At 37.5% G+C, this 16,443-nt stretch overlaps 2 protein-coding genes across 3 annotated transcripts in view; one reads left to right on the top strand and one right to left on the bottom strand.

Moving 5' to 3' along the window:
- The window catches only part of Slik (Sterile20-like kinase), a 56,962-nt gene extending 52,026 nt beyond the window's left edge, over positions 1 to 4,936 (bottom strand). Inside the window, exon 1 of one of the 2 annotated variants that reach the window (XM_076133250.1) lies at positions 4,758 to 4,936. The gene's annotated coding sequence lies outside the window, so the exon portion shown is untranslated. Of the gene's footprint in view, positions 1 to 4,283; positions 4,703 to 4,757 lie in introns of those variants that run through there. The other variant, XM_076133249.1, reaches the window with a different exon arrangement.
- An 838-nt stretch (positions 4,937 to 5,774) lies between these two features.
- Positions 5,775 to 16,443, top strand: part of Tnks (tankyrase) — a 37,088-nt gene continuing 26,419 nt past the window's right edge. Inside the window, exons 1-3 of the mRNA XM_076133492.1 lie at positions 5,775 to 6,074; positions 15,564 to 15,788; positions 16,233 to 16,328. Coding sequence (XP_075989607.1) covers positions 5,885 to 6,074; positions 15,564 to 15,788; positions 16,233 to 16,328 — 511 coding nt within the window. The 5' untranslated portion in view covers positions 5,775 to 5,884. The remainder of the gene's footprint in view (positions 6,075 to 15,563; positions 15,789 to 16,232; positions 16,329 to 16,443) is intronic.

Below are 16,443 nucleotides of genomic sequence, written 5' to 3' on the forward strand. Positions count from 1 at the left end.
TGGACTATCACATAGGGTACATTTTACCCCCAGGAAACCTTGCTACACGTACAAAATCGAAGGGCAAAGCTAGTATAAACGCAAGAGGAAGTGTTTACACATCGAGAACAAACTTGACCTATTACACTACTGACATACTGTAAATCAAGGTCACGCGTATTATATACTGGTATGTGCATTGCATTTTATATGTAAAAGGACCTTCTTCCTTGGAGAAGGTAAGACGTTTTTAAACTATCGTACGCATAATACTAGGTAAAATTATAGACGGGTCAAAATGTCGGGCAAGAAATAAGGTATAATAAATAAATTTAACCCAGTACTATCCCACTGCTGGGCAAGGGTCTCCTCCCGTAATGAGGGACGGCTTAGGTTCACGAAGCTGGCAAGTTGCGGGTGAGGGACTTTGCATACCTTCAAGAACTGTTCTAAAGAACTCTCAGGCATGCAAGGTTGCATTACGATGTTTTCCTTCACCGTTGGAACAAGTGATAATTATTTCTAATAGGATGTTAGACCCGACAGATGAAAGGTACGGCACAGGAGCCCCGTGCCTTGAAGAGAACGTAAAGCGTCGCGCGTCTGTCCTGTCACTGGTCGTGTCGGTTTAGCCGTCCCACCGGACTATGAGAGTTAGGGAATAGTGAGTGTACCTGTGTATTAAGCACACACGTTTATACTACGAACAAAGTCCTGCACAGTTGGCTATTTTCAATTGAACTGGCCGCCGTAGCCGAATATAATCCAAGATTATGTATGTAGGTATTAGGTACCTATGTAAAATCATACAAAATGTATCTACACTATATGATGATATTAACACTAAAGTCAGTTCCAGACATAATCTTCTCAAGGGCAACTTATCAGACTTCATATGATACTAGGGCTTCATTTAAGTTTTATACTAGTATTCTATCAGTGTCGGAATGACCGTAGTTTTATTAAGAAGCCGTCTATAGTGGTCTTTTTCACTGGATTTAACTGCACGTTTGGCGCAGTGGTTAACCTTGTCACCTCGCTGCAATAACCGTAGCGCCGCGTGTGGTGGCTCACACCCCGGACTAATATTTGTGTGATGAGCACGAGTATCTGTTCTGAGCTTGTTAATGTAGCTATATAAGCATGAATTTAGGAATCTATAAGTATGTTTATGAGTTATTTAGTCACCGTAGTACAAGCTTAGTTTGGAATCAAATAGCTGCGTGTGAGTTGTCCAATGATATTGATTTATGATATTATTTCTTATAAAGAATAACAATAATAAAAGACCTTCATATCAGAGTAATGTTTACAAAAAACGGCCATCAGAATAAGTAATAAAAAATTAAATAAATAAACAATCTATATGACGCGATATTTGGCACATAGATAAAACGAGGTTAATATTAGATATGAGTAGGAAAACCCCGGTAAAAAAACATAGTTATGATAACAATAAGTTATGATAATAATAAAGAACTCATTGTCAAGACAAAACAGAGTGACAGGGTTGATTGTAACCACCATAAGAAAAATGCGGAAGAATGCTCTATCCCATGGTCTGAATATTATGGCCATTTAAGAGAAACCTTCGTTTCACACAGCATTTGGACTTAATGCCTACTACAACTCCCGTTTTAGGTGAAAACTCATGCATCATGTGGCAGTTAATTCTATTTTTGTACACTCCTGTATAAACTATCTTTATATATATAATTCTTCTGTAAGTGTGTATGTCACTGAACTTCTCTTAAGCAATTGGACCGATTTTGACGATTTTTTTTGTGTGTGTTCAAGGGGATCTGAGAATGGTTTAGATTATTAAAAGTGTTTTTAAAATTTTCAAATTAATGACGTGTAGACAGGACAACGTCTGTCGGGTCCGCTAGTACATACATAAAATCACGCCTTCCCATGGAGGTAGGCAGAGACCAAAGGATCCCACTTGGTACAACCCCTACAATCTTCCTTTGCCTCATTTACATCCATACATCTTATCAAAAAACTATAATTACATAAACATTCAGAATGATTGACTAACGCACGGTTTCTAAGGTACTTTTAGCAGTAGTTTATCTATTCAAACTGTCATGTTTATTGAGTTTATATTGAATAGATAAACTGCCACTAAACGTACCTCAGAAACCGATGGTCAGTGCAAACATTATCCTTCAAAATGATTAAAAGTATGGCTTAGAAAAAATCATCTTGAAAGTAAACAGTATAATTCCACACACTATCTAAAGCGTTATCTTCAAGTGTTAGTGATAACATAGATCTTACTGATAACACAGCCTCTTGGGAGATAATATAGATATACACTTCAAATATAGGTTTTATAACTTTGGTACTTTTAAATGCTTGAGTAGACGGAGAGGCAGCGTATATTATGCTCATATTAAGTTGTTAGGGCCGAAGTAAATAAAATAAATAAATATCATTGTACAACTCACACACGGTCATTTGATTCCAAACTAAGCAGAGCTTGTACTGTAACCAAATAACAGATAAACATACTTATATACTTGTAAATACATACTTATATAGATACATTAATTAGAAGTAGCCACACTGTAAAGTTGTATTACTAAAATGATCTACTATGATTAGTATATTCCAAGTTGTTCTCTCTATACTGTCACCCCAGGGTGACTACTGGGAATTTTCTCCCTCTTCTTCCTACTTTTATTGCCTCTGTTAAGGCAACTTTTGAATATAACTTGTTACACACATATTTGGTTCAGCAATATTTATAGAACAACAAAACCAACGCGTCTGTAAAATCCTTTGAATCACTAGTAGTGGGAAAGTTTACATTTTATTTAGATTAAAAAACCCAGATTGTGGACTTACAACATTTTATATGTATATTATGAGTAATTTGTCACTTGATTTCATTTTATCTTTAGGGTTTTCACACAACTTTTATTAATAAACTACCTAATCTTAATACATATACATACATATGTAAAATCATGACTTTTTCCCACATTGGTAAGCAGAGATCAAAGAATGCCACTTGGTACGATGCTTACAAACTTCCCTTGCTTCATTCACATCCATACATCTTGTCATACAGGACCAATCATAGTAACTGCAAACTACTTTAGGCACTAAAAATGTATGTAGGACTTTTACAAACATACAAACAACATACTCTAAGTACTATTAGACATAAGTTTACTATTTATTCATCACATAAGTACTTTTCGTGTATAACAATCTAAATATAATGTGACACAATTATAGGCAAATATTATAATATTATTAAATTATTAAATTGTATTAATAAAGTAGGTAATTAAATCATAATAGACAAGGAAAGAGACTCATAAATATGTGGGCCACAAAAGTAATAATTTCTAGGGAATATTAAACTTAAAATATTTGATATTTTCATAGAAATATAGGCAGTAAAGATACTAGCTGTTACAGCCATGCTAAGGTCATCTCTAACGCTTACATACATATGTTAATACATAATATAATTATTTCCCAAAGCAGAAGGCAGAGACCTAAGAATGCCCTATTACTCCATTTCTCCATACTGGTGGGCAGAGACCAAAGAACACCACATAGTACAACCCTTACAAACTTCCCTTGCCAAATTCACATCCATACATCTTGTCATACAGGACTGCCAGTAACAAGTACTACGCCCCTAACCATTTTTCAAGATAATTATCAATATGATCTCATCTCTAGTGCATTATGATAGTGAATAAATTTGTTTACAACTAAGCCATACATATTAGCAATAATTATCACTTGCCCTAATGGTAGAGGAATACAACAAGATAAAACCTTGCATGCCTAGTTATTTTACACATTTCTAGAGGGCATGCAAAGTCCCTAACCCGCACTACGTCAGTGTGGTGGACTCAATACCTAACTCCAAACTTGTTTGGGAGAAGACCCTTGCCCAGCAGTGGGAGACTCATGGGTTAAAAACAAAACCATAAATAAGTAATACCATGTTTAAAACTAAGGAAACAGAAGTTACATATTAAAATGGCAATTATTCATTGATTTTATCACATCCTGTTAAATGCTATGATTCATAATACTTATATCGTTTATTTTACTTGAACCACTGTTCTGTGCGGTCAAATATTTATTTGTCCACTTATAACTGCAATATCTCTAAAACTACTTAGTACTAAATAGTTGGGACTGGTACGAAATACGCATTAATTTTAATTAGTCCCTCTAATACTCGCTAATTGCCTCTAATAGGCTTTAACTCAATTGAAAGTCCCATTTTTTAAATAGCAACCAGAATAACAACTAGAAACTAGAATTACCTCTTTTATAGATCGTAACTTTCGACAAACAGACGGCCAGCAACTTAACTCACTACACTGCAATCCAAATACGATGAACACACAGGCACACCATCGTTCGCACTCAAGATAAGTGAAACTAAACGCCAGGCCGCGCCTGTCCACTAATTAAGTTAGATGTTCGACGCAACAACAAATATTTGTACATATAACGCTTAAGCAAACCCGTAGACGGTGCGACGCGCGACAAGAATGAGGAACCGAGAAAAGTGAAGATTTGACCCAACCTCGCGATCAAGTCTTGCGTCCTCGGAACGAAAAAAACCTGTTTCTTCTTTCACCTACTAAACTATTGAACGGGGCTTCCGTCCGCGTTAATTCAGAATCCACGCGCGACACATACTACGCTACGAGAAACTAAGGCACCATTTCCAGATAATTTCGCGATAATATGACGATTATCAATATTAAATATTCGAGTGAAAGGAGACATACCTTAGAAGGAACTCGTATCGATGTATCAAAACAAATTCCTTTGAGTCCGTTTTGAAAAAAATAACACTTTAACACTGAATAATCGTTCACAAATTGTTATGATCACTAATAAATAGTTACACCCACGATTATCGAAAACGGTATTCAGTATGCGGCGGATAAGCGCTAGTCCGTAAAAGACGCCATTTTGATTTCGTCAACTAACGGCTAGAGACAAGATAGACGAAAGCGTTTTATTATTGCAAATCCGTGATCAATCAAACATATATGACAAATTCCTATTTAAGTTAATTATTTGAAATTTCACAGATTTGCAGGCAGTGGTATTAAAAAATTCAAACACTATTAAATAATTTTTTATTCGAACAAGTAATATGAATTACCCCACTGGTAAATTTCCTAACAAGTACAAGTGTAGATCTACTCTGCAACCAGTAAGTGTAAAACGCATGATTTATTAGTAATTAAAATTGATTTGATTAATTATCGTGAACATTGTTTAAAAACGCAAGACAAAATTAACTTGTTACTTGCACAACAATTTTATGTTACTGTGATATAATCTTAAAAAATCTTGTGATTTGTGGTGAGAACTCTTTCTATTGTGATTAAAGTAAAGCGATCAAGGCGATAAAAAAATATGACCATAACAACTTTGTCTATGGTGTTTGGTAATACCACTCTCTACTATTTCACAAAAATCAGGGAAAGTAAACTTGTATAAGATAAAAATCTTTAAAAAAATTTAAGCAAAATTGGATTGTTGATAAATAAAGTATAATTACAGAAGATTCCGAATGAATGCGTGTTATTTAAGTTTTTGACACAACACGCTACCAGAAAACATAGCTAAATAGAGACTTTCTAATACATAAACAGTTGCAGAACAGTAGTCTTCGTCATTACGGTGATGGATAACATTAAATAAAAAAATACGGTGACTTGTTCTGTCAAATCGATTTTCTCGACTGAATATTTTAGGGAAAAAGTGATTTGTAGTGACAACCCTAAAAGCCAATTGTCAAATAAAAGTAGCAAGCAGCTGTGCATATACGTGTTTTTATTCAATAATATCGCGATAATGTGCGTTTAATACACGAAAACTAAATGTGAATCGCGAAATCATCATGTCGAGCCGTCGTTCGATACTCGGATCGGCGCTTGACGCTCTCCCGCCGCCCACGGACCCGTTACGAGAATTGTTCGAAGCGTGTAAGACTGGAGATGCTATTCGCGTAAAAAAGTTAATTACGCCCCAAACTGTGAATGCCAGGGACACAGCCGGGCGAAAATCGACTCCTCTACACTTCGCTGCAGGTATTTGTACACACAACATTAAAACAAACATACAATTTTTGACATAAAACGTAATTTTCCCGAAATCAGTGAAAGGACTGAGTCTCAGTAAGGAAGTAAAATAAGTTTTGAAAATTGCATAATTAGTTACGCTAGACGATTGGCGTTTCGTGTTTTATGAGTTCTGTTGTGTTTTATTCATGTTTTCGTGACGTAATTACGTTGTGAGTGTGAATTTCGCAAGAGCGCCCAAATTCTAACAATATATGTAACGATGTTACAGTCTATTAATTTTCAACTTGTTTATTATCACGGTATATCCGTTTTGAGGTGAGTTTCGAGTCTTTTTTGTTATAATTTAAAGATTATGTGCATTATTATACTTTGTTATTGTTTAATACTCTTTTTGTGAATAAGTTTCATGGTCTTTGTGGTGAACCTAAACTCCACCTAAACTCCTTCTACTCTATGGTAGATGCCATATATTAATCATATAACGATTTGGCATTCTCTGTCAATAAATATATCAAACACGTAATGCTCGTATTTTATTAATACATAATATTGGCGACGAGGAAAAACTGAACCTAAATGGAAAAGCTACGTAAAAAACGGAGCACCCTACGTGGGATGCTCACCAGACTCGATACCTACATCGAGCAGAGGGCGACGATGTCTGACGAGGACATCACCGCTCGCTCCGCAGCCTTGAAGGACACCATAACAGCACTGCGAGAGTTACAAGAGAAGATAGAAAACAAAACCATAGATGATAACGATGAAACAGCGTATTTACACGAACAAAATTACGGCTACGAATTCGAAGAACTTCACACTATTTTAGTATCAAAACTTTTAACAAAAAAAACCATTATTCAAGGTCAGCGACAGGAAGACCAACATAGAATATACCAATACCATAAGATTATACCAAAAATACAATTTAATCCTTTACATGAATCAGAAACGTTCAATAACTTTAAAAAACGTCTGGAAGTGTACTTTAGACTTAATGAAATTACTGAGCCCCACATGAAGACAAATATTCTTCTGTCTACATTATCACCAGAACTCCATGAAAAATTATGTGATTTAATAGCACCAGACGAACCATTGAATAAGACATTTAACGAAATTACTGAAACACTTGACGACTACTTAGACCCAAAACCTAGCAAATGGGTTCTACAACATAAATTTATATCGAGAACTCAAAAATCGGATGAAACAGTAGCGCAATACGCCGCAGATTTAAAAAAGCTCACTACCAACTGCGAATTTAAATGTCAACACTGCCAGAAAAACATTTCAGAAAGCTTTTTATCTCTTCAACTCATAAGAGGATTGAAAGATAGCGACGCACGTACAAAAATTTTACAAGACCGAACAGTATGTACATTTAAACACCTGACACAGATTGCAACATCTATTGAAATGAGTAAAGCAGAAAATACATCAATGCTTCCGAATGAACAACCAAGTAGTGACAATATCAATAAAATTTCCACTGATTCCTACAATAATTCAAAAAAATCTCCTTTTAGAGGAATCACACCAAGAGATTTAAAAGGGAAATGTTTCCGCTGTGGTTTAAATCACGAAACCAAGAAATGTAGCGCTATAAACATAACATGCTATAAATGCAAGAAGGTCGGACACTTAGCTAGTGTGTGTCTACAACGGCGCTCAGATGCGAAGCCCAGTAAGACTACACCGGATATAAATCAATTAAACGACTCAGCGATAAGCGATGATGATGAATGGAATGATATTAATGTTATATCTGGTGAAACATCCGAAAAATACATGATAACGGTACACATTGAACATGCTAAGATGAAAATGGAATTTGACACTGGAGCCACACTTACTTCTATGTCATTACGAGACTACAGAAAATTGAAAATCGGCAAAAGAATCTTTAAAACTAATATAAAACTCAAAACATATACCGGCGAAGTAATCGAACCTGCAGGTGTTGCATTTGTTCAATGCAGATGCCAAGGAAAAGAATTCCACGGTAAATTATACCTCATCAACAACAACGTTGACCCCGTTTTTGGCCGGAGTTGGATGAAAGAACTCGAAACTCTAAATTTAGCAGATATAAAAACTTTACAGCAATCAGAAAATCTAGAATTAGACCAGCTTTTGGAACTTTACAAGACATCAGTATTTCGATCCGACTTAGGCGAAATACCCAATTACAGAGGACACCTAAATCTACAAGAAAACACAAGACCAATTTTTATCAAACCACGTAGAATACCGTACGCTTTAAAAACCAAAGTGGATGAAGAGATCGAGCGACTATGCAAACAGGGTGTCATCACGAAAGTCGACCACTCTGATTGGGGTACTCCAGTGGTACCAGTTGTCAAACCGAATGGGAGTATCCGATTGTGCGCTGATTATAAAGTTACACTAAATAAAGTCATACAAGATGAACAATATCCAATACCTATGATAGAAGATATATTTGCAGAGATGAACGGAGGTAAACTATTCTGTACACTCGACATCACCCAGGCATATCTCAACATGACAATGGATGAAGAAAGCGCAATGCTACAAACACTAAGTACGCATCGAGGCACTTTTAAGGTGAACCGCCTAATGTTCGGCGTTAAGGTCGCGCCGAGCCTTTGGCAGAAATTTATGGATAAACTCCTTCAAGATCTCGAAGGTGTAAAATGTTTCTTTGATGACATCATCATTCAAGGCATCAACAAAGAACAATTACTACAGAGACTTAAGCTCGTGTTAGACAAACTAAAAGAAAGTAACCTACGAGTAAACAAAAATAAGTGCCACTTTTTCAAAACAAGCATCGACTATTTGGGACACACTATCGACAAAGAAGGTCTACACAAAAACAGAGAAAAGATTAACGCAATAATTAAAACAGAACGCCCAGTCAACACCGCAGAATTGAGGACATTTCTTGGAATGGCAAATTTTTACAACAAATTTATACCCAACCTATCATCGATCACGAATCCACTGAACAACTTACTCAAGAAAGAATCTAGTTTTCGATGGTCTACAGAATGCGAACAGAGCTTTATACACATTAAAAAAGAAATTCTAAGCGAAAGAGTACTTATACATTTTGATCCCAAGAGGCCCTTGGTTCTTGCAACAGACGCATCTCCACTGGGAATCGGAGCAGTACTATCACATAGACTCCCAGATGGATCAGAAAGACCGATAGCATTCGCTTCCAGAACACTATCGGATAGCGAGAAGAAGTACAGCCAAATTGACAAAGAAGCTACTGCCATATACTGGGGATTGAAGAAGTTCTTTTATTATTGTTACGGTAGAAAATTTATCCTAGTGACAGACCATAAACCACTGACAATAATTTTCCACCCACATCAAACGTTACCAGCAATGAGTACAATGCGATTATTCCACTACGCTCATTTCTTATCTGGATTTGACTACAACATTGAATACAGAACTTCGCCTAACAACTCAAATGCAGATTACCTATCCAGGTTCCCAGTAGAAAACACAAAGGCAAACAAAATGGACCAGAATTACAGTTTTCAACTTCAACAAATACATACCATTGATGTCAACCCAAATATCATAGCGAAAGAGACAAGTATTGATTCCGATTATACACCATTAGTACTCGCATTACAAACTGGCCGATCACTTAAAACGCTCGGTTACAATGATAATGAATTTACTTTACAAGATGGATGTATACTAAGAGGAACGCGAGTCTTAATCCCAAAAACATTACGCGAACGAGTGCTGGACGAACTACACCTCGGTCACCCGGGCATTGTGAAAATGAAGCTACTGGCCCGCAGTTTTGTATACTGGAAAGGAATTGACAATGATATCGAAACAAAAGTTAAGTCCTGTAGAACATGTAGATTACAACAAAATGAACCAGAGAAAGCACCACTACACCACTGGGAACACCCAAAGGGCCCCTGGCAAAGGCTTCATATTGATTTTGCCGGTATATTCCCGGTATCCACCCCCTGCTTCTCCACCCCGGGTGGACAGAGACACAAATCTTTTAAAAAGTTTTCGGTGTCCACCCCTGGGGGACAGTGAGAATTAATTTTAAATTATTCCCGCTGGCCACCCCGAGTGGACAAAGACACGAGTTTCATATTACTACTCTCGATGTTCACCGCCGGTGGACAAAGCCACTGCTTAAATAAACATTCAATATTGATTTATTTGTAGAAAGGATGAGGATGTAAAGATTTTTCTGTGACTTTTATTAATACCTATTAATAATAATTGTCACTTACCTATTAATAATGTTGTGGCGCTCATAGCCAGTTGCGCTCACCGGTCGGTAAACGATCTGTGGGTTAAGCAACCATTGGCGCGGTCATTCCATAGATGGGTAACCGCATAGTGGTATTTGAACTGGGCGTCTCCGTGCTTCGGAGGGCACGTTAATAGTCGGTCCCGGTTGTTGTCTACTAAGATAACAGTCGTTAAGCCACGTCAAAGGCCTCTCGGGCGGCTTGAACAACTTTGACACCAGGTTGACCACTAACCATACGACAAACAAACAAACAAGTCACTTATTTGTGTAGATTGCAAAAGTAAAAGATGTTGATAATATGATTAAACTATGTACCTACTAAATTAATTTTATTATAATTATTTACACCCAATTCCAGCAAGCGAGGACATTGAGAATGTTTATCTAAGCAGTGGCTTTGTCCACCGGCGGTGAACATCGACAGTAGTAATATGAAACTCGTGTCTTTGTCCACCCGGGGTGGCCAGCGGGAATAATATAAAATTAATTCTCACTGTCCCCCAGGGGTGGACAACGAGAACTTTTTAAAAGATTTGTGTCTCTGTCCACCCGGGGTGGACAAGCAGGGGGTGGACACCGGGAATATACCATTTTGCCGGACCTGTTTACGGATACTATCTTTTAATAGTTGTAGACGCATTTTCGAAATGGACAGAGATTATACCTACTAAATCAACGACAAGCTCTTGGTGCATCCAAAAATTGAAAGAACTATTTTGCACCTATGGAACACCTCTACTCCTTGTCTCAGACAATGGCCGACAATTCGTATCGGGAGAGTTCGAAAAATTTCTAAAAGACTGTATGATTTCGCACAAAACCTCTGCTCCATACCACCCTGCAACCAATGGACAAGCTGAACGATACGTACAAACAGTCAAGAGAATCTTACGAAGCTTAGAGGGAGAAAGGGGTAATCTTCAAGAGAAACTTGTCATGGTAAAAACTCGCCTCAGACGGACACCAAACTTGAATGGTCAGACACCTTATCAGTTAATGTTTGGAAGAGAAGTTCGAACAGCATTACACTGCATGTTTAGAAACACCCATAAAAAAACTACATCAAAACATCAAGAGATCAAGGTCAGACAGTTGGAAGTCGGCGAACGAGTACAGGCCCGTGACTACACGAGTGCTAAGCACCATTGGCAGTTTGGTACTATCACAAGACGTCTAGGCCGACTTCATTATGAGATCCGCACCGACAACGGCGATGTCTGGCGCCGACACCTCAACCAGGTGTTGGCTGCATCTTATATTCAGCAGAACAGCTAAGAGGTTAGGAGGGGAGAAATGTGGTGAACCTAAACTCCACCTAAACTCCTACTCTATGGTAGATGCCATATATTAATCATATAACGATTTGGCATTCTCTGTCAATAAATATATCAAACACGTAATGCTCGTATTTTATTAATACATAATAGTCTTAGTAGTATCTGATTCAGCAGCTGAATAGTCCAAGGTTCTATTCACAAGTCAGACTAAATGTGACAGTGAGTTTCTGCTAAGAATATTTTGATAGTGTCAAAGAAGTTGTTAGTTCTATTTTAAGTCTTAAAATTATTTCTATTTACTTAAAACTTTAGTTATTAAAAGTTACTTCCTGTTTTGAAGTAAGACAATACAAAAATTCTAATTAAATATATTTCTAATACAATGTAAATTTATACAGTTCTTAAGGGCAAGTCCCCAACACACACTTGGCTAGCATGGTAGACGCAAGCCATAACCCCTCCCTGATTTAGGATGAGACCCTTGCCCAGCAGTAGAATGGGTTAAAAAAGTGAAACTGATTATCTATGTTTCATATACAAGTCAACTTGTAATCATGGTCAGTGTTAACTGTGCCAAAATGTCAAGTAAACCAAGATGAAATGTATGATTCACAGTTTCCTGTCTTGTTTAAGATGATACCTTAGATAAGTGTGTAATATGAAATCTATACTAATATTATAAAGCTCAAGAGTTTGTTTGTGTGTTAGTTTGAACGCGCTAATCTCAAGAGCTACTAGTCTAATTTGAAAAATTCTTACAGTGTTAGATAGCCTTTTTAACGAGGAAGCCTATAGGCTATATATCATCACGCTACGACCAATAGGAACAGAGTACAAGGAAAAAATGTTAAATGTAAAATTAATTATGAAACGCACATGGTCATGATGTAAGAAAGAATTATATAAGGGTTTTCTTTGTCCATCTTAAGGTATAGCTTATGATCTCTGGCCTCTGCCTACACCTATAGGAAAAATGTGTGATTTTGTCTATGTGTGTTTGTATACCTTATTTCTTTAGTATAGTGTGAAATACTTTCTCATGACATTCATCCTAGTACCTAATAAAGAAATACAATTCCTAAGGAAGGTTGATATCAGGCAGGACGCCATTTGTAAAAATATTAGCCAAATCTATTGATTTGATTGAAATCGAAAGCACATTGTGTCATCCACACATAATGTGGAATAAGGACAAGAAAAAAGAAAACATACCTTCCTAGTCTTTTATTTATTTGTTCAAATTCTTTATGCCTTGTGTAATAGTATTATCTTTGGTATTGAGTCAGAACACTTAGAATTAAGTGCTGTGCAACGATTCTAATTAACTTATTACCTCAAAGCAATATGATAAAAGTTGAGGACATTCTGATAGGAATAAATATTTTATTATATGCCATGATCATTTTGACAGTATTTATTCTTCTTCTTCTTCTTATCATATGGTTAGTGGTCAACCTAGTGTCAAAGTTGTTCAAGCCGCCCGAAGGCCTTTGACGTGGCTTAACAACTGTTATCTTAATTGACAACAACCAGGACCGACTTTTTATGTGCCCTCTGAAGCACGGAGACGCCCTGTTCAAATACCACTATGCGGTCACCCATCTATGGAATGACCGCGCCAAGGTTTGCTTAGCCCACAGATAGTTTACCGACCGGTGAGCGTAACTGGCTACAGGCGCCTCAGTATTTATTGAACAACAAAATCGTCTCGAAGCAATTACTGCACTTGTTCGGCTTGTGCCGATTGGGTAGTTAAAATAAATAAATATTGTTGGACAACTCATACACAGTCATCTGATTCTAAACTAAGCAGAGCTTGTACTATGCTAACCAGACAACTGATAAACATACTTATATATTTCTAAATACATACTTCTATAGATAAATTAACATCCAGACTCAGAACAAATACTCGTGCTCGTCACACAAATATTTGTCCCGGATGGGATTCGAACCCGCCACACGCGGCGCTACGGTTATTGCGGCGAGGTGACCACTTTAAGCACTGCGCCAAATGTGCAGTTACTTAGGGTCTTATACATATAATTCCTTTTAAATTTAGGCGCAGCGAAGTTGATTTTTTCTTAAATGTTTAAATAATTAAATTCGATTTTATCGTTCGGATAAGGCGACTATTGTCAACCCGAATATGTGTAAGTCTGAGTACTGTGTCAGAATTGAACCCACGGCCTTCCGCAGCGCTTTAACCACTGCGCCACTGACATATAGGGCCTCAATCGACACAATTTAATACCGATACATCTTCAAACGGATTATTAAATAAAAAAAACTACGCCCATTGTCTATGAGAAGTAGAAAGTCTATCAATAAACAATAGACCAATAACTGGTTATTATCTAGACTTGTATGCTAATTTTGTACCTATAGTACGTTTCTTTCTCCTAAACTACTGAACCGATACTAATTGGTGTGATAGTGAAGAGAATATATTCACATGAACATGCTCTATATCGAAATTGAAAAAAACGAACAACTGTCTCCGTGGCGCAGTGGTTAATGTCGCCACGCCGCTACCATTGCGTCGAGAGGTTGTGGGTTCGATTCCCACACGGAACAATTATTTATGCGATATATAATTGTTTCGGGTCTGGTTATACTTTGTGTCCGTTGTTTGTATGTTTGTAAAAGTCCCCGCGACACAAGAGCAATACTTAGCGCGGGAGTACTTTCTCTTTCAAAATAGACGATATTTCCTTATTTTCCATTCATTAAGCAATTAATGAATTAATCATATTTTATTATCATTATGTACAACGCGTCAGCAATTATTTGCACAGCTGTGTGTAATATGTATAGGTTTTGTGTTGTTATATTAATTCCGGGGTCTATTTCAACTAGAATAATAAAATATTAGGTCGGGGAGGTTTTGTGTTGTTATGTCAATTCCGGGGCTGTTTCAACCAGAATAATAAAATATTAGGTCGGGGAAAAAGTCTTATCGCATTATAGTATGTATGAACTTGTAATAAAATCTCTACACAAAAAAGCTCGATATTTGGGTACCTCACGAGCTCACTGAAATAAACTTAATGAAACGTGTACTCATTTGTGATTCTTGAAGCCAAAGAGATTTTATTACAAGTTCATACATACTATAATGCGAAAAGACTATTTCCCCGATCTAATATAATATAACTAGTTGAGGTAGACGACGTCAAGGATAGGGCGAAGTGGAGGTAGAGTGTAAGGAAGGCTGACCCCACTACCATATGGGACCATATAACTCGCGCAACTTCGCTTGCGTCACATAAGATAGAATGGGTCACAATTTTCCCCGTTTGTGTAACATTTTTACTGGTACTCTGCTCCTATTGGTCGTAGCGTGATGATATATAGCTTACAGCCTTCCTCGATAAATAGGCTACCTAACACTGAAAGATTTTTTTAAATCGGACCCGTAGTCCATGAGATTAGCGCGTTCAAACAAACTAACTCTTCAGCTTTATAATATTAGTATATATTTTTTATTTAGCCAATTTAAATGGTCTTAAGCCGTAAGGTTATTTAAATAATATTGTTCTCTCGTATTCTCTTTGTTAACAATTCAGTTTAACCTTGAATCATACGATTTCACTTACGATTTGTGAAAAAGATTAGCTTTGTTTTATTACCTAGATTTTAATACTTAATCTACTTTAAATGTTATAATGCACGTTAAATTGTGAGTCCCGCTTGTCATTTTCGAAGTTTTTCGACAGTCGTTAACACTAGTCAGAAGCTTGAAAGTCTGACAACCAGTATTACCGAGGGGACCCAGGTAACCCAGGTAACTGGGTTGTGGAGGTCAGATAGGCAGTCGCTCCATGTAAAACACTGGTATTCAGGTGCACCCGGTGAGACTGGAAGCCGACTCCAACAAAGTTTGGAAAAAGGCTAAGCTGATATATAACTTTTTTATTTTCCCAGGGTACGGCCGTAGGGAGGTGGTAGAAATCCTAATAGCTGCTGGTGCGGCGCTCCAAGCACGCGACGACGGTGGTCTACAGCCGTTACACAATGCGTGCTCATTCGGGCACGCGGACGTCGTGCGTGCTTTACTGAGTGCGGGCGCGGCGCCGGCGGCGAGGGACAACTGGGGGTATACCCCGCTGCACGAGGCCGCTGCTAAGGGGAAAGTTGATGTTTGTATTGGTAAGTGCATATCCATACTATATACTATACTATATATTATACTATATATACTATTATACTGTATACTGTATATACTATATACTATCCATACTAATATTATAAATGCGAAAGTAACTCTGTCTGTCTGTCTGTCTGTTACTCAATGACGCCTAAACTACTCAACCAGTTTGCATGAAATTTGGTATGGAGATATTTTGATACCCGAGAAAGGACATAGGCTACTTTTTACCCCGGGAAAATGACGCATTTCCATGGGAAAATTCAGGTGGCGGAAGAAGTCGCGGGTGAAAGCTCAGAACAGACAGATAGATACTCGTGCTCATCACACAAATATTAATCCCGGGTGTGATTGGAACCACACGCGGCGCTACGGTTATTGCGGCGAGGTGACCACGTTAACCAGTGAATACGACATGTGTATAGATAATATTCTTCTTTTCTCAGCTCTTCTGCAGCACGGTGCTGACCCCAACATTCGCAACACAGAAGGCAAGACCCCACTCGACCTAGCTGACTCCGCTACCAGGCCTGTGCTTACAGGTACTTTAGCCGTTTTCATTCGTGCCTTGCTTATGCAGGCGACTTTGCCTGCAATATTGTTAAAATTTGTTTGTAATATGCTTTCCAGGGTCATATTTAATGTATCACTGGCAGG

This window comes from Anticarsia gemmatalis, chromosome 29 (genome assembly GCF_050436995.1).
Source record: "Anticarsia gemmatalis isolate Benzon Research Colony breed Stoneville strain chromosome 29, ilAntGemm2 primary, whole genome shotgun sequence".
Lineage (NCBI taxonomy): Eukaryota > Metazoa > Arthropoda > Insecta > Lepidoptera > Erebidae > Anticarsia > Anticarsia gemmatalis.